The sequence below is a fragment of the Oncorhynchus keta genome, chromosome 1 (genome assembly GCF_023373465.1).
Source record: "Oncorhynchus keta strain PuntledgeMale-10-30-2019 chromosome 1, Oket_V2, whole genome shotgun sequence".
In the NCBI taxonomy this organism is placed as follows: Eukaryota; Metazoa; Chordata; class Actinopteri; order Salmoniformes; family Salmonidae; genus Oncorhynchus; species Oncorhynchus keta.
In genome coordinates, this window is record NC_068421.1 from 33,460,548 (window position 1) to 33,487,043 (window position 26,496).

Consider the following 26,496-nt stretch of genomic DNA (forward strand, 5'->3'; position numbering starts at 1 on the left):
GTGTTTCCATGGAGAGTCTCCTTGATGTATGACAGGTGTGTTTATCCCTGTGACACACCTGAGCCCAGTTGTGTCCCATTTCACTGATGACCCACCCAGCTCTGCCCACTGTCATACATGGTCTGCTATTGTGAGGACAGTTGGATGTACTGCCAAATTTTCTAAAGCCTCCAATGTTTTTGGGAAAGAAACTAAAATTCAATTCTCTGGTGGACGTTCCTGGAGTCAGCATGCCAATTGCATGCACCTTCAATTTGCTACATCTGTGGCATTGTGTTGTGACAACTGCACATTGTTGTGGCCTTTTATTGTTCACAGCACAAGTTTCATGCTGTTTAATTTAGATTGATATGCTACACCTGTCAGGTGGGTGGATTACCTTGGCAAAATAGAAATGCTCACTAACGACTAAACAAATTTGAGAGGTATTCTTTTTCTGTGGAAAATGTTTGGGATTGTGATTTTGGTTTGCAATGGCGTACACCACTGACAATTTGAAATGGTCCACCCACAGACTGTGTGGTGAAGGTCAAATGGAGCCTTTCCAACCTCACCAGGCTGAAGAAATGTGGCTTGGTTCTAAGACCCTCAAACTTTTGCAGATGCACCATTGAGAGCATCCTGGCAGGCTGCACACCACCTGGTACTGGCAACTGCAGTGCTTTCCAGAGTGTGGTGCGGTCTGCACAATGCATCACTGTGGGGCACATTGCCTGCCCTACAGGACACCTGCAGAACCTGATGTTACAGGAAGGCCAAAGGACATCAACCAGCCAAGCCATGGCCTGTTCAAGTGCATCAAAGCCAGGACTGAGAAGCTGTTTTTCAATCTCAGGGAGACCAGACTGTTCAATAGCCGGCCTCCACCCAGTACCCTGCCCTTAGTCACTGTCATTAGCTGGCTACCACCTGGTTACTCAACCCTATGTACATAGTCATGGGATCACTGGTCACTTGAATGTTTACATACTGTTTTAGTAATTTCATGTTTATACTGTACCCTAGTCAATGCCACTCCGAAATTGATCGTCTTGATATTTGTATATTTCTTCATTATTTTACTTTGTGTATTGTTGTTAATTGTTAGATACTACTGCACTGTTGGAGCTAGGAACACAAACATATCGATACATTCGATACACATCGAACATGTTAAAAATTTGTGTGACCAATAAAATTAGCTTTGAAACATGGGATCAACGTTTATATTTGTGTCCATGGTACTTTCCCTGAAGAACTGCGCACCGTTGGGGACAAACATGTAATTCAGTACAAACCGTCACGCACACCCGCCCAGAGCCTTGCCTGGGAGATGCAGAGACCATAGAAATAGTAATGCCTGAAACTCCGTATTTTTGACCACGCCCACAGAAACATCTCGGCGCAACTGAGGTTGTTCGATTTGTTGTTCGATTACCGGGCTATAGCCCGAGACATTAACACACGTGCTTGGCATCATGCCCCTTGTGCTGTTGTCTGTGTCCAATAATGTTTGTACCATGTTTTGTGTACCATGTCATGTGTTGCTGCCATGCTATGTCGTTTTAGGTCTATCTTGTCATGATGTGTGTTTTGTCCAAAATGTGTATTTAATCCCAGCCCCCGTCACCGTAGGAGGCCTTTTGCCTTTTGGTAGGCCGTCATTGTAAATACGAATTTGTTAACTGACTTGCCTAGTTAAATAAATATCATTACGCCGGGAAACCCGGCTCATGCCCCGGAGGCAGCCTCGTTACTAAATGCAATCACTTTTCACGTGCATTAAACTCCTACATGGTGAACCGGGCCATCTTAATCGAATCCCCTCACTTGCTGTTCCTTGAGCTTGTTCGAGCTAGACGTGTTGACATCATCCAAAACATTTCCCACAACAGTCAGGAAAGAAAATGAGTCTTCCAGACTCCAGATCGCCGGGCAAACAGTCTTCTCCGGGGCTACAGGTAAGGAAAAAGTGTTCATTGTGAACTAGTCATTCAGTACAAGCATCTGGAATGTTTGGAGGAAGTTGTTTATTTGTTCACTTCTTCAGCTTTTCGATTACCTTCAGCCTGAGACGGTATAAAGTAGCCAAAATGTTCTCTCTTTCAAGGTAATGAATACAGTCTGCTTTGTCACCGATTTACGAGTTTGTTCTAAAATAGTAGCCTTATGATGACATGTGTATTCTACACTGTTACGATCTCACGCAAATCTGGGCCAGTAATTCACGAAGCGTGAAGTAGGAGTGCTGCTCCAGGAACAGTTTAGCCTTTTATATCATAATTAATATGATTATACGGTGGACCTGTTCCTGGAGTAGTACTCTTACTAGAGTAGTACTCCTACTAGAGTAGCACTCCTACTCTAAGAACTATAAGTTCTTGGCTCTCAGACTGACAAGTGTGGAGGGTGTTGCTGCTCTGCTGACCAGGCAGGTAGGCACATCCTTGAGACGACAGTATTTATCTACCGTGTAGCAGTTGGACGATTCCTTATCTCACACTGAGTCAGTCCACCTCTTGAGACAAATAGCTTAGAAATGGACCTGCTGACTGATTGCCACATTGTTATGTAGGCGGTGTCACTACCTCTTTCATCACATAATTACATATATTATTTGAAACAATGAATTGAATGTTTATTTGTGCTTCATTGATGTGAAGTGGGCCTTGACCATACTCCGTTCCTAGCCCGTTCCCTAACAGTTTCTAACCCTAACCTATATCCCTCCCTGTACCTAACCTTAGCAGTCTCCCTGTCCCCAGAGTTGTTCTGTAGTGCAGCTGAATGTGGGTGGCCATGTGTTCACCACATCTCTGTCTACGCTGCGTAAACACCCTGACTCCCAGCTGGCCTTCATGTTCAGTAGTGGTCAGCAATCCAAACTGCCCACCGACGCCAAGGGACGCTACTTCATCGACCGCGACGGGACGCACTTCGGAGCCATTCTTCAGTTCCTACGCACCCAGCGCCTGCCCACAGAGAGTGTTCTGGAGGTTCGTGACAAACACACACACTAGCCCATATGTTGTAACCCTGAACCAATGAGGTAGCCCATCATGCATTGTCATCATCCCTGAGATCTTCTGCCCCCAGTAGTTACGAAACTTCATAATATGAGAGTCCTACGTGTGGTTGTGTGTAACAGGTTTACCAGGAGGCGCTCCACTATGACGTCAGAACCCTGGTGAAACAGCTGCAGGACTCAGCCCAGCTGTTTGGAGAAACAGTGGGGAGGCAGCAGTTCATCTCCAGGGTCCCCAACTATTTGGAGAACCTGGAGGTACAATAACAATACCTAATGCCTGGGGTGATCCAGCAGCCTCAGCCGCTGTCTCTGGATTGCATGTGTTGAACTATTGTGGCGAGTATGAGTTTGAATCCGACCCAGTGCTCTAGCACTCTCTCTGCGCCCATCTACTCTATCTATCCTGTCCAGTAAACACAACAAATGTGAATGGAGTGGGACTGACCCACTCCTTAAAAAAAAATACAAAGACTGCCTCTACATCGTCCCTGTCAAATAACTGATATCAATTCATATGAGATATTATTTTTGGTCACTGTTATATGACTACCAGGTGTTGGTGAGAGTGGCCCGAGCAGAAGCCATCGCAAGCCGTCACTCTGCTGTCATCGTTTGTGTTCTGAGGACCGAGGAGGACCTGGGTCGCTATGACCATGCCGTCAACAACCTGGAGGAACAGGAAGTGGTGCGGTTCGGACCGTGGAAGGTGTGTAACTGTACTTGTGTTTCAGTGTGTGTACCTGTACTTAATAGTTTATGTATATGACTACTAGTGATGCCACAAAGGCACTTTCAACTGGAAAAGTAGGCTTTAAATGGTGCTGGGGTTTCTCTTTCAAATACTTGTTTCGTTGTCCCACGATGGGATTTGCTGGATAGGAGGATCACTACGGAAGAACCAGTCACATAACGTGTTACACGGCTAGCTATCGAGACCTGGTTAGCCCACACTGCAAAACATAAGCTAACTTGGTCAGCTCGCTGGAAAGCAAGCTGACCACACTAGCATTCATACTTGCACAGCGGCAGTGTTACTAGCTCCCTTGTTTATTTTAACCTACGTTCACTCGTTTGTTTCTTCACTGCAAATCCACCGGCCGAGGATGAGCTTCAGCTCCACACAACCCCGACGCCATTTGTGGCGAGGTTATGGATTCAGATTGTCATTGGGTCTACACTCATGTAGCCTTAATTAATTAATGCATCTTGCAGAAAATTCACTTTTTTTGTAGAAAGAAATGTTGGAACACATGAAAGCGGCTGAGATACAGGTCCAGAGACTGAAGAGGAAGCGAGACACCCCACAATTTTATTTATTTATTCTGGTTCAATGAACAAAGTAGATCATAGACACCAATGCAATAGCAACTGGCTATTGCAGACACACTCAGTTAAATAGACTGGAACAACAACAACAACAAAATGGCATGGTAAACAGCATTAGTGAACTATGCTATATATGTATGTGGAAACCCCTTCAAATTAGTGAACTATGCTATATATGTATGTGGAAACCCCTTCAAATTAGTGAACTATGCTATATATGTATGTGGAAACCCCTTCAAATTAGTGAACTATGCTATATATGTATGTGGAAACCCCTTCAAATTAGTGAACTCGGCTATTTCAGCCACACCCGTTGCTGACAGGTGTATAAAATTAGGCACACCTCCATGCAATCTCCATAGACAAACCTTGGCTGTAGAATGGCCTTACTGAAGAGCTCAGTGACTTTCAACGTGGCATCCTTAGTTTGTAAAATGCTAGAGCTGCCTGGGTCAACTGCAAGTGCTGTTATTGTGAAGTGGACACTTCTTAGTGCAACAACAGCTCAGCTATGAAGTGGTAGGACACACAATCTCTCACAACGGAACCGCCGAGTGCTGAAGCTCGTAGCACGTAAAAATAGTCTGTCCTCTGTTGCAACACTCACTACCAAGTTCCAAACTACCTCTGGAAGCAACGTCAGCACAAGGACTGTAAGTCGGAAGCTTCATGAAATGGGATTCCTGGCCGAGCAGCCGCACACAAGCCTAAGACTGCACACAAGACATTGGATTGGAGCGATTTTTATTTTACCTTTATTTAACTAGGCAAGTCCATTAAGAACAAATTCTTATTTTCAATGACGGCCTAGGAACAGTATGTTAACTGCCTGATTCAGGGGCAGAACGACAGATTTGTACCTTGTCAGCTCAGGGGTTTGAACTTGCAACCTTCCGGTTACTAGTCCAACGCTCTAACCACTAGGCTACCCTGCCGCCCCAATCACGATTCACCATCTGGCATTCCGACGGTCAAATTTGGGTTTGGCGGATGCCAAGAGAACGTTACCTGCCCCAATGCATAGTGCCAACTGTAAAGTTAGGTGGTTTGGGGCTGTTTTTCATGGTTCGGCTAGGCCCCTTAGTTCCGGTGAAGGGAAATCTTAACGCTACAGTATACAATTACATTGTAAACTATCCTGTGCTTCCTACTTTGGCAACTGTTTGGAGAAGGGCCTTTCCTGTTTCAGCACGACAATGCCCCTGTGCACAAAGCGAGGTCCGTACAGAAATGGTTTGTCGAGATCGATGTGGAAGAACTTGACTGGCCGCCACAGAGCCCTGACCTCATCCATTGAACACCCTTTGGAATGTTGACTGTGAGCCAGGCCTAATTGCCCAACCTCACTAATGCTCTTGTGGCTGAATAGAAGCAAGTCCCCGCCACAATATCCCAACATCTAGTGAAAAGCCTTCCCAGAAGATTGGAAACTCTTATAGCAGCAAACCAACTTCGTAATAATGCCCATGATTTTGGAATGAGATGTTTGACTAGCGTGCCTCAGGGAGATGATGGACCTGTGTTACTAACACCGCCGGTACCTCCCTCTCTGGAAAGGAGGGCTAATCTGCCTCCATTCTTCAGAAGACTTACAAATCCTCAGTCCGAGCACTCAACGTGACCTCTTTATTGCTAGCTTACCAGCAAAAAGTTACTGGAGGAGGTGGGGGAAAAAAATGAATTTGGACATTTTAAGGCTGTGGTTGTACCATGAGTGGTGAGAGCGAGGGTACTTTGGTTAAGCTTGTCCAGCTTGACAGACAAATAAAAAGTGGGCCTACTCGATACACCGGTAACACGCAAGGAGTGGTTTGGTCCCGCTGCCGTGTGTCAGAAGTGTAACATTTGTATGAAAGAAGGCGACGACATCTGGCAGACCTGGGCCCTGTTGCCGCCTGTTGGTTCCTGCAACTATCCTTCCCAGCCTCACAGCTGAGATGGGGCAACAAGCTGGTTTTGAAGGACCAAAGCCCCTGGCAACACAGCAGACTGCCAATACCCAGGTTCGAAACTTGAACCAGGGTAACCCTGGGGGTAAACAGTCTTTTGCCGCAGCAATGTTCCGCCCTCTTAAGGCGAGAGGGGTCGACCAACCTACTATTTTCCACATTGTAGAATAATAGTGAAGACATCAAAACTATGAAATAACACATATGGAATCATGTAGTAACCAAATAAGTAGCCACCCATTGACTTGATGAAAGTTTTGCATGCTCTTGGCATTTTCTCAACCAGCTTCATGAGTTAGTCACCTGGAATGCTTTTCTAACATTCTTGAAGGAGTTCCCACATATGCTGAGCACTTGTTGGCTGCTTTTCCTTCACTCTGCGATCCGACTCATCCCACACCGTCTCAATTTGGTTGAGCTCAGGGGATTGTGGAGGTCAGGTCATCTGATGCAGCACTCCATCACTCTAAATCTTGGTAAAATAGCCCTTACACAGCCTGGAGGTGTGTTGGGTCATTTCCCTGTTGAGAAGCAAATTAGAGTCCCACAATGCCCAAACCAGGTGGGATGGCGTATCACTGCAGAGATTGCTGTGGTAGCCCGCTGTTTAAGTGTGCTTTGAATTTTAAATAAATGTAATTTTACCTTTTTATTTAACCAGGCAAGTCAGTTAAGAACATATTCTTATTTTCAATGACGGCCTGGGAACAGTGGGTTAACTCCCTGTTCAGGGGCAGAACGACAGATTTGTACCTTGTCAGCTCGGGGGTTTGAACTCGCAACCTTCCGGTTACTAGTCCAACGCTCTAACCACTAGGCTACGCTGCCGTGTCACCTGGAAAGCATCCCATACCATAACACCACCTCCACCAGGCTTTATGATGGGAAATACAAATGCGGAGATCCGTTCACCCACTCCGCATCTCACAAAGACACGGCGGACCAGAAATCTCCAATTTGGACTCCAGACCAAAGGACAGATTTCCACTGATCTGATGTCCATTGCTCGTGTTTCTTAGCCCAAGCAAGTCATCTTATTGGTGTCCTTTAGTAGTGGTTTCTTTGCAGCAATTTAACCAAGAAGACCTGATTCACACAGTCTCCGCTGAACAGTTGATATTGAGATGTCTGTTACTTGAACTCGGTGAAGCATTTATTTGGGCTGCAATTTCTGAGGCAGGTAACTCTAATTAACTTCTCCTCTGCAGCAGAGGTAACTCTCTGTGTCTTCCAATCCTCTGGCGTCCTCATGAGATCCAGTTTCATCATAGCTCTTGATTAAATTTTCCGGATTAACTGACCTTCATGTCTTAAAGTAATAATGGACTGTTGTTTCTCTTTGCTTATTTGAGCAGTTCTTAGTCTTTTACCAAATAGGGCTATCTTCTGTATACCCCCTACCTTGTCACAACACAACTGGAAGGAAAGAAATTCCCACAAATGTAACTTTAACAAGGCACATCTGCTAATTGAAATGCATTCCAGGTGACTACCTCATGAAGCTGGTTGGGAAAATGCGAACCTGTCAAGGCAAAGGGTTTTAAGAATCTGAATTTGTTTTAACACTTTTTTTGGTTACTACTCATGTAGTATTTGTTATTTCATAGTTTTGATGTCCTCACTATTATTCTGCAATGTAGAAAAATAGTAAAAAATTAAGAAACCCTGGAATGAGTAGGTGTTCTAAATCTTTTGACCGCTAGTGTGTTTCCTTTGCAGCAGCACACGTTCATGCAGAATCTGCACTTTACCCCCAAGCGCCCTCCTCCCCTATACTCTCCCCTTTGCGCCTGTTCAGGTTCCAGCCAGGAAGTCCGCTCTCCCGGCACCCTTAGCTGTCTGGGGCTCTGTCGCCTGATATCTGGTACTCCCAAGTCCACAATGCTCAGGCTTTCTCATCATCCCTTTTTATTATTATTATTATTTTTTTAACCCTGCGCTTGGCTCACGCAGTCGGGCCACTGCCCGCTCTACCTCCTTTTACTGGAGCGAGCGGCTGAGGATACTTTTGCTGTTGTTAACCTTCCTCCCCGGAGTAGGGCCAAGACAGGTCAGACACTGCTTTACTGCAAGGGTGATATCTTTTTCTCTCTCTGTTAAGCAGAGTGATGGAACAAGGCTTATCCCTCATCTTAGAGCCTCTCGACAGCCAGGGAAGCTCTGGTTGCCAGAGATCACCCTCCTGCTTTACAACCAGCTCTGGCAGCTACCATTACCCAGTGATCTTTTGGCCCAAGCGAAAAAGATTTTCCACCCTGCCCCAGGAACCATTTCCCTCTGGGCCTGGCCCATGAGAGGATGAATCTGAATGCGACAAGCTTTCCACTCCGAGTCAATGAGACGATCCAGAGTGCCAGTGTCTCTTCTACACTATGGAACTAGTGGTGTGTTTTTGAGAAGTGGCTATCCCATTGGATAGTGGAGGCTGTTATACTGGCGACCCCACATACATTTGAGGTTTTACCGACTGCATGTCACTGCACCTTTCTTTGGCGCATACTGCCCTTAGTGTCGGATCCTGAGGATTGATCATGTCGGACCGTGATACGGGAGTTGGGCATAGCCCATAGTGAGACATCGAATTAAGTATTTGAGAGCAAACTCCAGGTTAATTGCGTAACCCCGGTTCTCTGAGAATATTGGTGCGATGTGCGAGCAGGGAAATGCAGTGAGACGAGTACAGTGAAGAAGAGGCATGCTTGAGATTCATCAGAGTATGGGGAGAGTGGCGCCTTATAAAGAGTGAGGGACACCTCATTCGCCATCTGTCACACAACCCAACGTTGTGTGATTGGTTCCCCCGTAGCGATCTGCCTATCCAGTGAATCCCATAGTGAGACATTATTCTCACTCATATTCTCAGAACCAGGGTTAGGCAGAGAACATGTGTTACGCAAGTAACCTTGAGTTATGTTTCTCTCATTGTGTGTGTTTGTGTCGCTACAGGCCCCTCCGACTGCCATTGACCTGTTGGACTGCATCAAGATGGATGTAGAGGCCAGGGGATACAAAGTGAGATACGAGCCTCACAGCTCAGACAGAGGCTTTTTGTTCAAGACCAATGATGGCTTCCTGTACAAACTCATCTTCACTTGGTGGTAACAGAATGACAAGTGTGTGGTGTAGAACATCTATGGCGGCCTTCTGATTCTCTACCCTTCTCCAGAAGTGTGCACTCCCCCTCATGCATTTAAAACCATTTGATTTGTGTTACCAAGTCTGGAAGGTCTTTCCACCATATTTATTACACCAGTCCGTTCCTTTTAAATCCACGAGGGGGACTGTATGAGTGCTCACTTCACCCTTCACGTTCCCAGACAGAGACGTGCACAGAGATCCTATTATATTAGAATCTATTTAGAAAATAATTGGATCATATTGAAGTTCTAACGTGTCATTCTATGGAGGTGTGTGTGTGTATAGATGTACGCTCCCCTATGTATTTATTTGGACAGTGAAGCTAAAACGTTTAGTTGGGATCTATACTCCAGCATTTGGATTTGAGATCAAATGTTTTATGAGGCGACAGTACAGACAGTACTGTCACCTTTTTATTTGAGGGTATTTTCATACATATTTACTGTTTTATGTATCAACCCCCCCCATTTGAAGTTGTGTAACACTGGTTAACCCTATCAATTCTGAGACCCCAGCAAAAATCAGCATGTCAAACCAAAAACAGTTTTTTTCAAAATGTTTGCTAATTTATAATACAAAATAAACTACAGCAATATCACATTTACATAAGTATTCTGACTCTTTACTCAGTACTTTTTTGAAGCACCTTTGGCAGCAATTACAGCCTTGAGTCTTATTGTGTATGACTCTACAAGCTTGGCACACCTGTATTTGGGGAGTTTCTCTCATTCTTCTCTGCAGATGCTCTCAAGCTCTGTCAGGTTGGATGGGGACTGTCGCTGCACAGCCATTTTTAGGTCTCTCCAGAGATGTTCAAGTCCAGGCTCTGGCTGGGCCACTCAAGGACATTCAGAGACTTGTCCAGAAGCCACTCCTGCGTTGTCTTGGCTGTGTGGTTAGGATTGTTGTCCTGGTGAATATTCACCCCAGTCGGATGTCCTGAATACTCTGGAGCAGGTTTTCATCAAGGATCTCTCTCTCTACTTTGCTTCGTTCATCTTGCCTCGATCCTGACTAGTCTCCCAGTCCTTGACGTTGTAAAAACCCTCCACAGCATGATGCTGCCACCACCATGCTTCACCCTAGGGATGGTCCCAGTTTCCTCCAGATGTGATGCTTGACATTTAGGCCAAAGAGCTCAATCTTGATTTCATCATACCAGAGAATCTTGTTTCTCATGGTCTGAGAGTCTATAGGGGCCTTTTGGCAAACTCCAAGAGGGCTGTCATGTGCCTTTTTTACTGTGGAGTGGCTTCCGTCTGGCCACTCTACCAGAAAGGCCTGCTTGGTGGAGTGCTGCAGAGATGGTTGTCCTTCTGGAAGGTTCTCCCGTCTCCACAGAGAAACTCTGGAGCTCTGTCAGGGTCAACCATCGGGTTGTTGGTCACCTCTCTGACCAAGGCCCTTGTCCCCGATTGCTCAGGTTTGCCGGGCGGCCAGCTCTAGGAAGAGTCTTGGTTGTTCCAAACTTCTTCCATTAAATAATAATGGAGGCCACTGTGTTCTTGGGGACCTTCAATGCTGCAGACATTTCTTGGTATCCTTTCTCAGATCTGTGCCTAGACACAATCATGTCTCGGGGCTCTACGGACAATTCCTTTGACCTCATGGCATGGTTTTTGCTCTGACATGCACTGTGATCTGTGTGACCTTTATATAGATGGGTATGTGTCTTTCCAAATCATGTCCACTCAATTGAATTTACCACAGGTTAACTCCAATCAAGTTGAATAAACATCTCAAGGATGACCAATGGAAACAGGATGCACTAATTTCGAGTCTCATAGCAAAGGGTCTGAATACTTATGTAAATACATTTAAAAATTCTTTTATACAATTGCTAAACATTTCTCAACCTGTTTTCGCTTTGTCATTATTGGTTATTGTTTGTTGCGGAGGATAATTTTTCTTAAATCCATTTTAGTCTGGAACGTAGCAAAATTTGAAAAAGTAAAGAGATCTGAATACTTTCCAAAGGCACTCTATATTTACAATGAAGTGTTTTACAATTATTAATTTTTGGGGGGACCACCAAGGTTACAAGTAGGACACAACAAAATTTGCTTTCATGAGTTTATTGACAAATGTATTTTACTGTAATTGTCACATGCCGAATACAATAGGTAGACCTTACAGTGAAATGTTTACTTACAAGCCCTTAACCAACAATGCAGTTTTCAGAAAATATCTATGGAAAAAAAAAAGATATGGAAAAAAAAAGATAAGGATAACAAATAATTAAAGAGCAACCGGTAACAGAAGAATGAATCAACCTATCATAGACCTTACATAGTAGAGCCACCATCCAATCATATTTGTTAAACAGGTCAACTTGGCCACCAGAGGTTTATTTTGTTACCTGTCTCTGTCTAAATTTCTGACCCGGCACGAGCTGTATGTACCTAATAAACTGTCCGCTGAGTGTGTATTGCATGATGCTTCCTTGACTAGGCTACTGTGACGTTACACAACATTCAAAAGGCACGTTTTTGCATCTATGATCAAATTCCACACAAATCCATATACTTTTACAGAAGAAAGTAAAGGATTATATAACATAAGTTTGGATTCATACATTGTAAAACTCAAAGGCAAATGTCTCTCGTGGTGTTATCAAATAGCGATAATTTACCACCACTGCTATCTCAGACTGATGGCTTAAGTGGTTAACTCGAAAGTGATGGGATATGAATGTGACAAAGTAGCTGATTATAAAAATGTATCTAAAACGTTCACGTCCATGTAGCCTCATATTGCATATTATATGGTAATTAGGCCCTAGCAGTGTGTTTGTAAACAAGGCTGGAGAAAGAAATAGGTCCTTTATTAAATGTATTATTATTCTTTATTTTTTTTAAAGGTTGTGGCTGCACTTCCCTTCTCAACACACTAACACAATGTCAGGAACTAGTCACTCTAAACTGTGAGCCATTTGTCCAGACCCATTTCCACACGTGATCTAGTCACTTTGATTATCAGAACGTTCCAGTGGACTTCTGGTAAGGATGCTTTGGTGAAAATGTGTTGGATCACGTCCAACTACATCACTATTTTCTAATGGGAAGATATAATTATGTGCTTTCCCGATCAGTGTCGTGGCTCCTTTTTTCCTCATTGTTATCCTTTTTCTTCTCCTTCTTTCTAGGCCTACAGTACACTTTCAGGGGATGACGGAAGGGTTGTGTCCCAAATGGCACCCTACAACTTTTTTTTCATCATTTTTACAGGATGGATGGAATACATTGACCAATGTGTATTATAAATATATCATGACCTTCACTGGATTATTTGGGTCAAACATATCTCACAGTGATCCTGGAGAAACTAGATGCCTTATCTCAAGAACGGTATCTGGCCAGTTTTGACACTAAAGCTTTTTAACGACACACAGTTCAAGCCACAGTTCAACACATTGATTGAAACTGTCTCTATGTTCTATTCTCTAAGCAGATAGCTTCTCGGGGCTTGATCTAAAATAAGTTTACATATTCTTGACCATATCATGATTTTCACTCTCAGGTCACAGGTCAAAAATGTGTGTTTATAGTTTCTCATTGTTGCATCATTCACACCAGACCAGTCTGAAGGGAGGCAATTAAGCCTAATGACACTCTGCACCTCCCTGGGACTAACCCTTCAATTGGTGTAACGAGAGACGAGACGGCGACCAAGGGCTACCTCTGTGGTTGTTTCAGCCTCTCTGGTCTCACAGGTAGGTGTTTCTAAATAGTTTTCAAGGGAATTGAGAGATGCAGTGGACTAATGACCTGTTCTCTGAAGACTGACAGACAAATTCAGTAAACATGTTTTCTTTCTCAATTGACCAACTTCTACATACTATACCCTAAGACATGAGGTTAATGGACAGGCATTCAAGTCATCTACTTAGCATCCCAATGTCTTTGGGGTTTTATGTGTTATACACTTTGTTATATCTCAAACACACAATATTACATATCATTGTTTACCATCCCTTGAAGATATAACCATAGAAATAGGGTGGCAGAATGTTACCGATTTTGAACCACTGAAACCCCAAAGGAGTTGTCTTTGTAATGACAGAAAGGTTCAGCAAGACTAAAACAAGTGGCCTTCTGTCAAGTTTCAGGTATAAGGGTATTGTGTTTCAGTCATCCCTAACCCAATATAAGTCAGGCCTGTGTACTACAGATGTAGGATCTTAAAACTATAAAAGTTTGGGCCTCCCGAGTGGCACAGTCGTCTAAGGCAGTGCTAGCTGTGCCACTAGAGATCCTGGTTTGAGTCCAGCTGGTCGCAGCCGGAGACCCATAGTGTGGCGCACAATTGGCTCAGCGTTGTCCAGGTTAGGGGAGGGTTTGGCTGGCAGGAATGTTCTTGTCCCATTGTGCACTAGCGACTCCTGTGGCGGGCCGGGTGCAATGCATGCTGACATGGTCGCCAGGTGTACGGGGTCTCCTCCGACACATTGTGTCAAGAAGCAGTGCGGCTTGGCTTGGTTGTGTTTTGGAGGATGCACGGCTCTCGACCTTCGCCTCTTCCGAGTCCGTACGGGAGTTACAGCGTTGGGACAAGGCTTTAACTACCAATTGGATACCACGAAATTGGGGAGAATTGCTGTTTTGGTGGGTTGTAAGCGAAGATATGAAAATGTTTTATGATGGTCATACCATATTTGATTTGGAATTTTAGGACCCCTTTAGGTATATTAATAAAAAAAATATTGACAAACTATTTCATACTTTAGCCCAAAGAAACACAATGAATAACATTCATGAATGGCAAAAAATACAGTAAAAAAAATATAATCACAAGGAATAAGATTTTAAAGTTGTCTGTCCCATATCTAGGAGATATAAGACAGCTCAGGAAACGTGTTTTTTTCTTTTTGGCACAAAACTACCTCCATACTTTCTTTAATTTGTATGGGTTACATTCAGATGAGTCTGTGACACTTATGAGCAAAACAGAGAACTAGTGAGAGTCATCTTTCCAAAGTGGTGTCATATTAGTTTGTAGCTCAAACGGTACAGACAGAAGTTGGCACATCAGCATTATCATCCCGTGACACTTGTGGGGACATTCATAGATAGACGTTTTACTAATCGGTACCACCTCAACATTTTCGGGGACTGTGATGCCCCTGGCTGGATCGGTTGTGTCAATCAAGACGTAAGCTGACATGAGGCCTGTAAACAGTCTGCTGATAGATGATACGGACCACTTCAATATGAACTTTATGAAGGTTATAGTACTTTGTACAAAGACCCATTTTTATACGCTCCGACAATATTTTACAGTGAATTTTGCAATTGAAATGTTTTCATTACATACCTTTTTATCATTAATTCATGCAAAAACTGGCTACTACTAGTCTAGCCCTTCTCTGATTCACTTCCTGGAGCTGAGCAGTGGTAAAAGAAATTGCACAGATTTGAGCTAAACTTTGCTGAAATCTATGCATTTTGTGGAAAGCCTTTAGAGACAAAGAAAAATGTACCCTTGTGGTCCAATTACTAAATAGGAATTTGGCCATGCTCCAAACAAGGTCTGTTCAAAATGTAGCCCAAAAAAACTTGAACTTGAACAACATTAACTTGAAAATATAAAAATTTGCACAGATGTGAGCTAAACTTTGCTGAGATCTTTGCATTTTGTGGGAAGTGTGAATATGAACTTCAACAATATTACCTTGCTACATAAACAAAATCCTATTCTATCTCATACCTCATCTCATAGTCAGTCCTTTAGACATGGTCTCATTAGGAAGGTAACCTCCAGAGTGAGCAGTGTGTGTCTGAGGGGTTCACCTGTCTGTCACTCCATACATCTCACATGTTGCTATGGCAGTTGAGATACTCAGATACTGCCCCATAAAGGAGTGGTGCGGAGAGTGGAGAAGTGTCATACCTACTGTAGGTATGATCTGGTCTGCTCAGGTGAAGGTGATCTGCTCTGGACCTCACAAGAGAGATACAGAGACCATACAAATACACAGACCATACCAATGATCATCTTCAAGGAGAACCTACTTTGAATACTTTGAAAATACTTACTCTGTTTTGATTAATCATCTAACTAATTCAGTTAAATATTGTTTAGGATTACTCTCTAACTTTGAGTTAAATTAAGTGAAGATCTGTGAAGATCATTAAAACATGTATATATAATGCTTCATGCTCACCAGAATGTGATACAGGTTGAATACTGGTCTGTGTGCTCACTGCATTGTAATGTAGGTGGCTGCTGAAGCTGGGTGGTTTTGGGTTGACTTGTTTGACATCTGAATACCAACAACATTGTTTGAAGGAGAGCTGTCATCGTTGAGAGGCTGACAGACTGCTGTATGGGTGGCAGTTACTGTTAAAATGTAATCAAATGGTTTTTTAAATAGACCAACCAACAAAACTTGGATAAACTGAACATTCTCAGGTCCTGTGTACACTAGCCATGTGTGCCTGCTGTCAATGACAATGGAGTTCAACTCCTCCCAGCAGATAGTGTTTGTGTTGCATGGACTGAACGTGACACAGATAAACAAACACATCTACTTCTCATTTACTCTCATCCTATACATCTTCACCATTTTTGTGAATCTGATACTGATCGTTACCATTTTTCTGGAGAAAATGTTGCATGAACCTATGTATTTATTTCTCTGTAATCTGTGTATTAATGGTATCTATGGTGCTTCAGCTTTCTACCCAAAGATACTTTATGACCTTTTATTTGACTCTCATGTGATAACATACCCTGGGTGCATGACCCAGATATTGGTAATCTACTCCTTTGCTTTCTGTGAATTCACCAGCTTGACAGTGATGGCATATGACAGGTATGTTGCCATCTGTAAACCGTTACAATACCACTCTATCATGACTACTCGAAAAGTGTGGACACTGCTTCTTCTTACATGGCTTTTCTCATGGCTAGAAAGTAGCATTGGGATGGGACTAACAGCTAGGTTACCCCTCTGTGGCGTCGACATCGATAAACTCTACTGCTCAAACTGGGCGGTCGTGAAGCTCTCATGCGTTGACACCACTCTGAACAACCTCTACGGCTTCATTCTCACGTTTTCTCATGTTTCTCAAACAATACTCATCCTGATATCCTACATGAACATCATCAAAGCGTCCTTGCGTTCCCGTGTGCAGAGGAAGAAGTTCATGCAGACCTGTCTGCCTCATCTGATCACCCTCACTAACTTCACCATATCCCTCACCTTCGATGTGATGTACGCTCGCTACGGCAGCAACACCAGCCTGCTGGCCCTGAGGAATATCATGGCGGTGGAGTTCCTTGTTGTGCCTCCTCTGGTGAACCCTATCATATACGGGATGAAACTCACTCAGATTCGGAATAGAGTTGCACAGATGTTCAACCGGAAAGTTGCTGCCCTAATCTAAATGTATTGTGGTGATGCGCTTGTGTGTATCAACATATCTTTCTTGTTGATCTATAAAGCTATATTGACCATTTTCATTTGTAATTTTTCATGGACATAAAGAAGGAAAAGGTGCAAATCTTGCTCACAATTAAATTCTTGGTGCTTTATTTGATCTAAATATTAAAAATAATGATGTTCTAGCAGTCAATGGCCTTCGTCAGAATTATTTTTCTTATGGAATAACTTTGCCCCTCTTATTTGTTGTCAATGACTGAGATTCAGGTGTTTGGCTTCATGGAGCCAACTTGTTACCTTGACCAAAAAAATCTAAATAGCTGTATATAGTCAACTTTATATACAGTGCACTTGGAGAGTATTCAGACCCCTTGACTTTTTCCACATTTTGTTAGGTTACAGCCTTATTCTAAAATTGATAAAATGTTTTCCCCCTCATCAATCGACACACAATAACCCCAAAATGGAAAAAAACAATGTTTTTTAGAAATTTTTGCAAATGTATAAAAAAAACAAGTATTCAATCCCTTTGCTATGAGACTCGAAATTGAGCACAGGTGCATCCTGTTTCCATTGATCATCATTGAGATGTTTCTACAACTTGATTGGAGTCTATTGATTGGACATGACTTGGAAATAATTTGGAAAGGCACAAACCTGTCCATTGGTGGAAAAAGTACCCAATTGTCATACTTGAGTAAAGGTAAAGATACCTTAACAGAGAACGACTCAAGTTAAAGTGAAAGTCATCCAGTAAAATATTACTTGAGTAAAATACTAAACGTATTTGATTTTAAATATACTTAAGTATCAAAAGTAAAAGTATAAATAATTTAAAATTCTTTATATTAGGCAAACCATTTTTGTTTTTTAAATGTACGGATAGTCAATGGCACACTACAACACTAAGACATAATTTACACATTAAGCATTTGTGTTTAGTAAGTCTGCCAAATCAGAGGCAATTGGGATGAACAGGGTTGTTCTCTTGATAAGTGCGTGCATTGGACCATTTTCCTGTCCTGTTAAGCATTCAAAATGTAGTAAATAGTACATTATTTGCTTTAGGAATGTAGTGGAGTAAATGTAGAAGTTGTCAAAAATATAAAAAGTGAAGCATAGATACCCAAAAAACGACTTAAGTAAAAATACTTCTTAATGACTCCAACCTAAGTGTATGTAAACTTCCGACTTCTGTTTGTGGGTGTCGGCTATCGCCGGTTAACGCGTGATCTGATTGAATCTAGGCCTTAATTTCACCCCATTGTTGAAGCACAGACTTTAACATTGATCTTGTGTCTCATCCTCTCACTGATAAACAGGCATTTTCATATCTGTTGAGAGTCCTTTAGGTGCCCTTTGGCAACATCCAAGCGGGCTATCATGTGCCTTTTACTGAGTAGCTTTCGTCTGGCTGCTCTACAATAAAGGCCTGATTGGTGGAGTGCTGCAGAGATGGTTGTACTTCTGGAAGGTTCTCCCATCTCCACAGAGGAACTCTAGAGCTCTGCGGAGTGACCATCGGGTTCTTGGTCACCTCCATGACCAAAGCCCTTCTCCCCCGATTGCTCAGTTTGGCCGGGTGGCCAGCTCTAGGAAGAGTCTTGGTGGTTACAAACTTCTTCCATTTCGGAATAATGGAGGCCACTGTGTTGTTGGGGACCTTCAATGCTTCAGAAATGTTTTAGAATCTGAACCTGCCTGCCTGACCATACTGCTAGCCCTGACCTCGAGCCTGCCTGCCACCCTGTACCTCCTGGACTCTGACCTTGTTATGATTCTTTGCCTGTCCATGACCGTTCTCTTGCCTGCACCTTGGATTTTAAGAAATATCAGACTCAAACCTTCTGTCTCCCTTGTCTGCATCTGGGTCTGTGCCCTTATACTTGTGTAAAGTCAGCTGAGGGAAGGATTAAGTTCACACAGACATGTGTGCCACATTTATTGACAATGGTTATTTTCATTAGTGACCCTGTTTGACATTTTGCTAGCGGGGAATAGTGATGTTAATATTACACTAAATATGCATAATGCAATGGGTGTACAATTCCTTGTTATACCACCTGTCTTAAACCCTGTCATATATGGACTTAACCTACAGATAATTCGAAGGGCAGTTTTTAGAAAGTGTAATCCACATAAAATCATTGATATTAGAGGTTTGTTACATGGTACACAACAGGGCGACTTCCTGATATCAGAAGTCAACTAAATTGAAGGTATAATCTGGCAAAACTGTTGCAAGGTTAAATGGCCCCTAATTTCTTGGTATCAATCGCACTCTTCCGGGAAAGGGATTTACAAATATTCCAAGGATAGAGTGATTGTAGCACACTTCAGAGGGTAAATGGGCAATGCACAACATTTAAATGCTTTTGAACTGGGTATGGTAGTAGGTGCCAGGCGCACAGGTGTGTGTCATGAACTGCAAAGCTGTGTTTTTTTTCACACAACAGTTTCCCATGTACAAAACCTTAGGACCACTTTCCTAATATTGAGTTGCACCCAGTTCAATTGCACTAACATTTTGTGTCTTGCCCATTCACCCTGAATGGTACACATACACAATGTATTTCTCAATTGTCTCAAGGCTTATAAATCCTCATTTTAGAATCACCTTTGCCAGCCATGACAGCCGTGAGTCTTTCTGGATGAGCCTCTAAGAGCTTTGCACACCTGGATTGGATAATATTTTTGAAATTCTGTCAAGTTCGTTGTTGATCATTGCTAGACAGCCATTTTCAAGCCTAGCCATAGATTTTCAAGACAATTTAAGTAAAAACTGTAACTAGGATACTCATAAACATTTAATGTTATCTTGGTAAGCAACTCCAGTGTATATTTGGCCTTGTGTTTTAGATTATTGTCCTGCTCAAAGGTGAATATGCTTCCCAGTTTCTGTTGGACACCAGACTGAACCAGATTCAGAATTTTGCCTCTGCTTGACAAAATTCAATTTATTTTTATCCTAAAAACTCCCTAGTCCTTGCCGATGACAAGCATACCCATAACATAATTCAGCCACCACCATGCTTGAACATATGAAGAGTAGTCATCTACATTGCACTCGGAAAGTATTCAGAAACCCTTGAATTTTCCAAATTTTGTTACGTTACAGCCTTATTATAAAATGGAGTGTCATCAGATCAGATGTTATCAGCAAGCCAAAACCATCTGTGGAAAGAACACAAGTAGAACAAAGATGTAAGTGCAAACAGAATGTATCATTCAATATAAGTTTCCAACTAAAACAATGACATGAGCTCTGTCTAAGCTCTGCTCAGCTCCCCACTTCCTCTACTTGCATCATTCTCAAAACCCATTGGAGGAGGTCTGAGGTGAGGAACCTTGGGTCGTCTCTTCCAATGGGGATATAGAAGACCACACAAACCACGTCTACACGACTGTCAGTCCTTGCATCCATAGCTCTGTCTATGAATTTGAGAGTGCTTACATTTCTCCAGCCCCATCCCTCAGCTTTTTAATGAAGCAGAGGCGGAGAGTATGCTTGCTACCGAAAGTGTATGTTTACATGACCGTTGAGAGTGGGGTGCCATACCTTTAGCTCCCAGGTGAAGCAGAGCTAACACACTAAAGAGGAAGTTTCAGCAGATGTCTTAACCACCCTCTGGCTGTTCCAGGCACTGTTTGTGGCCACGTCACCTGCACTCAGAGCCAGTGAAGATCTCCAGGTTCTTATATTGGGGCATCAGCATAATCTACAGTATAGAGAGGGAAGAACAATACAGGACATGGAATTAGATTTAGTATGGAGTCGAAGTCCCAAATCCTTCTACAATAAATAGACATTGGTAAGAAGGTTAACAAAAGTAGGGCACTGCAGTTTTAGGACGATGGAACAATACATACAGTATCAGTCAAAGCTTGGACACACCTACTCATTCCAGGGTTATTCTTTATTTGGACTATTTTATACATTGTAGAATAATAGTGAAGACATCAAAACTATGAAATAACACATAAGGAATCATGTAGTAACAAAAAAAAGTGTTAAACAAATCAAAATGTATTTTATATTTATATTCTTCAAAGTAGCTACCCTTTGCCTTGGTGACAGCTTTGCAAACTCTTGGCATTCTCTATCAAAAAAGGCAACTATGGATAATCATTTAGCCAAATAAGTGATAACACACGATTTGGGACTGAGCCGAGCTGTAGAACAATTCCACGGCACACCGTGAAAATAACACTCAGATTTTTCACTTTAAAATCTATGTCCAACAAAAAACAATCACTTCAAAGTGAAACAAACCACGTCTACTATCACGTCTACTCCAGCTCGTCTACTCCATCTCGTCCCCTCCGACGCTCGACGTCAACGGTCTACTAACCACCGGTCCTGGCAACCCTTCATTGCCCACACCTGGCAAATGTTATCGCGCACACCTGCGCCCCATCACCAGTCACACCTGGACTTCAGGTTTTCCGCCAAACCCTTCCCGATTACTATTTCACTGCCTGGCTGTACCTCAGGTGTTGTCTCTACGGCTCTAGTGGACTCTGGTGCCACAGCGAATTTCATCGACCAGGCCCTCGTCTCCTCCCTCAACATCACCGTGTACCCGCTCTTCTCTCCTTGTCCGGTCCAAGCCCTGGATAAATGACCACTGGGATCCGGCACTATTACGTACGTCACATCACCACCCTCACTGTGGAACCCAAGCACCAGGAAAGCCTTCCCATCCTCATCACTTCCTCACCTGTGCACAAATTCACACTCGGCCTCCCGTGGCTTCAACTTCACAACCCCACCATCTCCTGGTCTAAGATGAGAATTACCGCCTGGAGACCAGGATGTCGGAGGACCTGCTTTCCCACACCCTGTGGTTCCACATTGGTGGAGGGTCCTGTGAATGTCCTTCAGCCAATCAATCTGTCCTCCCGTATCATTGGCCCTGTGTTGTGGGATGGAGAGCGAATCTGGAGAGCGAATCTGTTCCTGTCACCTGCCCTCCAGAGCGTAACTACGTCCCCACGGAGGTGAGCGATTGGCTGTTGACCTGGGCGCACACAGCCCTTGTCACTGGACACCCAGGTATGACCCGCACCATCCAATCCTTTTCTGATAAATACTGGTGGCCCACTTTAGTGCAGAACTTTGCCCACTATGTCAACTCATGTACTCAATCTCCCCGGCACACTCCACCAGGGAAACTACTTCCCCTTCCTGTGCCTCAGCGGCCTTGGTCACATCTGTCCATAAACTTTGTAACGGATCTTACCCTTTCTGATGGTTTTACCAATATTCTGGTGGTTGACAGATTCTCTAAATGATTCTTCCTGCTGTTTTTATCCCTCTCTCTGGTCTACCTACTGCTCTCCAGGTTGCTGAGGCACTGTTCCAGCAGGTCTTCAGGCACTGTGGCCTTCCGGTGGACATCGTTTCTGACCTTGGCCCCCAATCCACATCATGTGTTTGGAAAGACTTCATGGAGAAGCTGGGGTCACGGTCAGCCTCACTTCCGCATACCGGACTCAATCTAACGGGCAGGTGGAGAGGATGAACCAGGAGCTGGGGAGGTTCCCGAGGAGCCACTGCCTGGACCAGCAGGGGGAGTGGGCCTGATTTCCTTCCTTGGGCAGAATACGCCCAGAATTCATTGCAACACTTCTCCACCGGGCTGACTCCTTTCCAGTGTGTTTTTTGGGTTATCAGCCAGCCCTGGCTCTGTGGACTCTGAGCCAGACAAGTGTTTCAGGCACACATAAGAGACATGGAACAATGCCGTCAGGAGCAGCAGGCGGATCGCCACCGCAGTGAGGCTCCCGTGTAACCTTTCGGTTACTGTCCCAATGCTCTAACCACTAGGCTATCTTCCCTGATTACTTACCATTTATCTAGCACTCTGTTCTTTCAGTTATCAGGTAGTTTTGTTTTCCTTTTAGACGCTGCTCTTGTTAGTTTTCATTAAACTCACACTGCACTTGCTTCCAGACTCCCTGTGTCTACGTTACACATACAACTAAACAATACAACATGCACAAGGACTACTTTTAACAATTGTTTGACATATTCACTGAAAAGATATATAAATTGCTCAGTTTAGAAGATTTTACTGTCAATTGAAATAAATTCATTAGGCCCTTTGTCTATGGATTTCACATGACTGGGAACATAGATATGCATCTGTTGGTCACAGATTCCTTTTAAAGAAAAGGTAGTGGCGTGGATCAGAACCAGTCAGTATCTGGTGTAACCACCATTTGCCTCATGCAGCGTGACACTTCATATAGAGTTGAGTTGCTCAGGCTGTTGATTGTGGAATGTTGTCCCACTTCTCCTCAAAGGCTGTGTGAAGTTTCTGTTCACAATATTGACATCAACAAACCGCTTGCCCACACGACGCCATACTGCCCGGTATAGTTGAAACAGATTAATAGGTGAGGTGCACACTTCTCCAGCGGCCATGGAAGGTGAGCCTTTGCCTACGGAAGTCAGTTAACGATGCCGAACTGCAGTCAGGTCAAGACCCTGGTGAGCTTCCCTGAGACTGATTATGACAGTGGCAAAATTATTTGGTTATGTATACACAGTTTCATCAGCTGTCTGAGTAAGCTGGTCTCAGACAATCCCGCAGGTGTAGAAACCAGTTGTTGAGGTCCTGGGCTGGCATGGCTACAAGTAGTCTGTGGTTGTGAGGTTGGTTGGATGTACTGCCAAATTCTCAAAAATGACATTGGAGGCAGCTTATGGTAGAGAAATTAACATTCAATTCTCTGGCAAAAGCTCTGGTGGACATTCCTGCAATCAGCATGCCAATTGTACGCTCACTCAAAACTTGAGACATCTGTGGCATTGTGTTGTGTGACAAAACTGCACATTTTAAAGTGGCCTTTTATTGTCCCCAGCACAAGGTACACCTGTGTAATGATCATGCTGTTTAATCAGATTCTTGAAATGCCACACATCAGGTGGATGGATTATATTGGCAAAGGAGAAATGCTCACTAACAGGGATGTAAACAAATTTGTGTACAACATTTGAGATAAATACGCTTTTTTGTGCATATCAAACATTTCTTTGATATTCGATTTCAGCTCATGAAATATGGGACAAACACTTTACATGTTGCATTTATATTTTTGTTCGGTATATTTTATCACTCTGTTATCGTGGAATTGCCCTGTACCAATCCACCATACTTGTCAGTAAGCATGGCTCAGTATTGAACAGCCTGCTGTAATTTCATGCCCAACCCACCTTGTGGAGAGCAATCCTCCAATAGGTTTTCACTTAATCTTTTACCGACACGGCCTCCCTCCCGGGTGGCGCAGTGGTTAAGGGCGCTATACTGCAGCGCCAGCTGTGCCATCAGAGTCCCTGGGTTCGCGCCCAGGCTCTGTCGTAACCGGCCGTGACCGGGAGGTCCGTGGGGCGACGCACAATTGGCCTAGCGTCGTCCCGGTTAGGGAGGGCTTGGTCGGTAGGGATGTCCTTGTCTCATCGCGCACCAGCGACTCCTGTGGCGGGCCGGGCGCAGTGAGTGCTAACCAAGTTTGCCAGGTGCACGGTGTACCCTCCGACACATTGGTGCGGCTGGCTTCCGGGTTGGATGCGCCGGTGCCTAGATTGGGCACCGGCGCAGAGGAGGGCTCCGGCCGGGAGGGCGCCGTGCCTGGACTGGGCACAGAGTAGGGCTCCGGCCCTGGAGCTGGGTCGGACTCCGTGCCTGGACTGGGCACCAGCGCAGAGGAAGGCTCCGGCCTTGGAGCGGGACTGGACGTCGTGCCTAGACTGGGCACCGGCGCAGAGGAAGGCTCCTGCCCTGGAGCGGGACTGGATTCCGTGCCTAGACTGGGCATCGGCGCAGAGGGAAGGCTCCGGCCTTGGAGCTGGACTGGACGCCGTGCCTGGACTGGCTCCGGCCTAGGAGCGGGACTGGGTAGGCGCACTGGAGGCCTGGTGCGTGGAGCCGGCACAGGTGGCTGGTGTGGGAAGCTGGCACCGGACGTACTGGGCTGGGGAGACACACTTCAGGAAGGGTACGGAGAGCTGGCACAGGACTCACCAGACTGCTGACAGGTTCTTCAGGTCGGATGCCGTGCAGAACACACCTACATAACATTTCTCTCATCTCTCTCCCAACTTCTCCATCGCCTCCCTGATAGTCTCTGGCTCTTCCCGCAGCTCAGCCGCCAGCTCCATGTGCACATAATTATTCAGACACTTTGCTATGAGACTCAAAATTGAGGTGCATCCTGTTTCCATTGATCATCCTGATGGTCCTACAACTTGATTGGAGTCCACCTGTGGTAAATTCAATTGATTGGGCATGATTTGGAAAGACATACACCTGTCTGTATAAGATTGGAGCCCACATTTGACAGTGCATGTCAGAGCAAAAACCAAGCCATGATGTCGAAGGAATTGTCTGTAGAGCTCTGAGACAGCAGTGTGTCGAGGCACAGATCTGGGGAACGATACCAAAACATTTCTGCAGAGTTGAAGGTCCTCAAGAACAGAGTGGCCTCCAACATTCTTAAATGGAAGAAGTTTGGAACCACCGAGACTGCTCTGAGAGCTGGCCGCCCGGCCAAACTGAGCAATTGGGGGAAAAGGGCATTGGTCAGGGAGGTGACTATGACAGAGCTCCAGAGTACCTCTGTGAAGATGGGAGAACCTTCTAGAAGGACGACCATCTCTGCAGCACTCAACCAGTCAGGCCTTTATGGTAGAGTGATGAGACAAAAGCCACTCCCCAGTTAACGGACTCTGAAACCATGAGAAACAAGATTCTCTGGTCTGATAAAACCAAGATTGAACTATGTGGCCTGAATGCCAAGCGTCACATCTGGAGGAAACCTGGCACCATTCCTACCGTGAAGCAAGGTGGTGGCAGCCTCATGCTGTGGGGATGTTTTTCAGTGGCAGAGACTGGGAGACTAGTCAGGATAGAGGGAATGATAAACGGATCAAAGTAGATCCTTGATGAAAACCTGCTCCAGAGCTCTCAGGATCTCAGACTTGGGCGAAGGTTCACCTTCCAACAGTAGAACGACCCTAAGACATGCAGGAGTGGCTTCGACACAAGTCTCTGAAATTCCTTGAGTGGCCTAGCCAGAGCCCGAACCCGATCGAACATCTTTGGAGAGACCTGAATTGCTTTGCTGGAATGCTCCCCATCCAACCTGACAGAGCTTGAAAGGATCTGCAGAGAAGAATGGGAGAAACTCCCCAAATACAGTTGAATATTTATTTAATTTGAACTTTAAAAAAAATTGGCAAGTCAGTTAAGAACATTTTTTTTTTCCAATGACGGCCTACCAAAAGGCCTCCTGCAGGGACGGGGCTAGGATGAAAAATACAAATGAATTAAATAAAAATGTAGGACAAAACACACATCACAACAAGCGAGACAACACAACACTACATAAAGAGAGCCCCAAGACAACAGCATGGCAGCAACACCTGACAACACAGCATGGTAGCAACACAACATGGCAGCAGCACAAACCTACAAACCTCAGATTTCCCACTTCCTGGTTGGATTTCTTCTCAGGTCTTTGCCTTCCATATGAGTTATGTTATACTCACAGACATCGTTCAAAAAGTTTTAGAAACTTCAGAGTGTTTTCTATCCAAAACTACTAATAATATGCATATCTTAGCTTCTGGGACTGAGTAGCAGGCAGTTTACTCTGGGCACCTTATTCATCCAAGCTACTCAATA

The 26,496-nt window shown here is 44.2% G+C and overlaps 2 protein-coding genes across 2 annotated transcripts; both read left to right on the top strand.

Moving 5' to 3' along the window:
- The first annotated feature begins 1,602 nt into the window (after positions 1 to 1,602).
- kctd14 (potassium channel tetramerization domain containing 14) lies at positions 1,603 to 11,846 on the top strand. The gene is made up of 5 exons (XM_035759084.2): positions 1,603 to 1,940; positions 2,745 to 2,975; positions 3,128 to 3,262; positions 3,561 to 3,713; positions 9,229 to 11,846. The coding sequence occupies exons 1-5, from the start codon at positions 1,887 to 1,889 to the stop codon at positions 9,382 to 9,384; spliced, it is 729 nt and encodes a 242-aa protein (XP_035614977.1). The 5' UTR covers positions 1,603 to 1,886; the 3' UTR covers positions 9,385 to 11,846.
- Positions 11,847 to 11,979: 133 nt separating this feature from the next.
- LOC118373024 (olfactory receptor 8I2-like) lies at positions 11,980 to 16,984 on the top strand. Its single transcript, XM_035759088.2, has one exon. The coding sequence runs from the start codon at positions 15,867 to 15,869 to the stop codon at positions 16,806 to 16,808; it is 942 nt and encodes a 313-aa protein (XP_035614981.2). The 5' UTR covers positions 11,980 to 15,866; the 3' UTR covers positions 16,809 to 16,984.
- The last annotated feature ends 9,512 nt before the right edge of the window (positions 16,985 to 26,496 follow it).

Coding starts and splice junctions, on each gene's coding strand:
- LOC118373024 (XM_035759088.2), top strand. CDS start 15,867: ATGACAATGGAGTTCAACTCCTCCCAGCAGATAGTGTTTGTGTTGCAT.
- kctd14 (XM_035759084.2), top strand. CDS start 1,887: ATGAGTCTTCCAGACTCCAGATCGCCGGGCAAACAGTCTTCTCCGGGG. Junction 1,941..2,744: donor AGTCTTCTCCGGGGCTACAG/GTAAGGAAAAAG, acceptor CCCTGTCCCCAG/AGTTGTTCTGTAGTGCAGCT. Junction 3,263..3,560: donor ACTATTTGGAGAACCTGGAG/GTACAATAACAA, acceptor TATGACTACCAG/GTGTTGGTGAGAGTGGCCCG.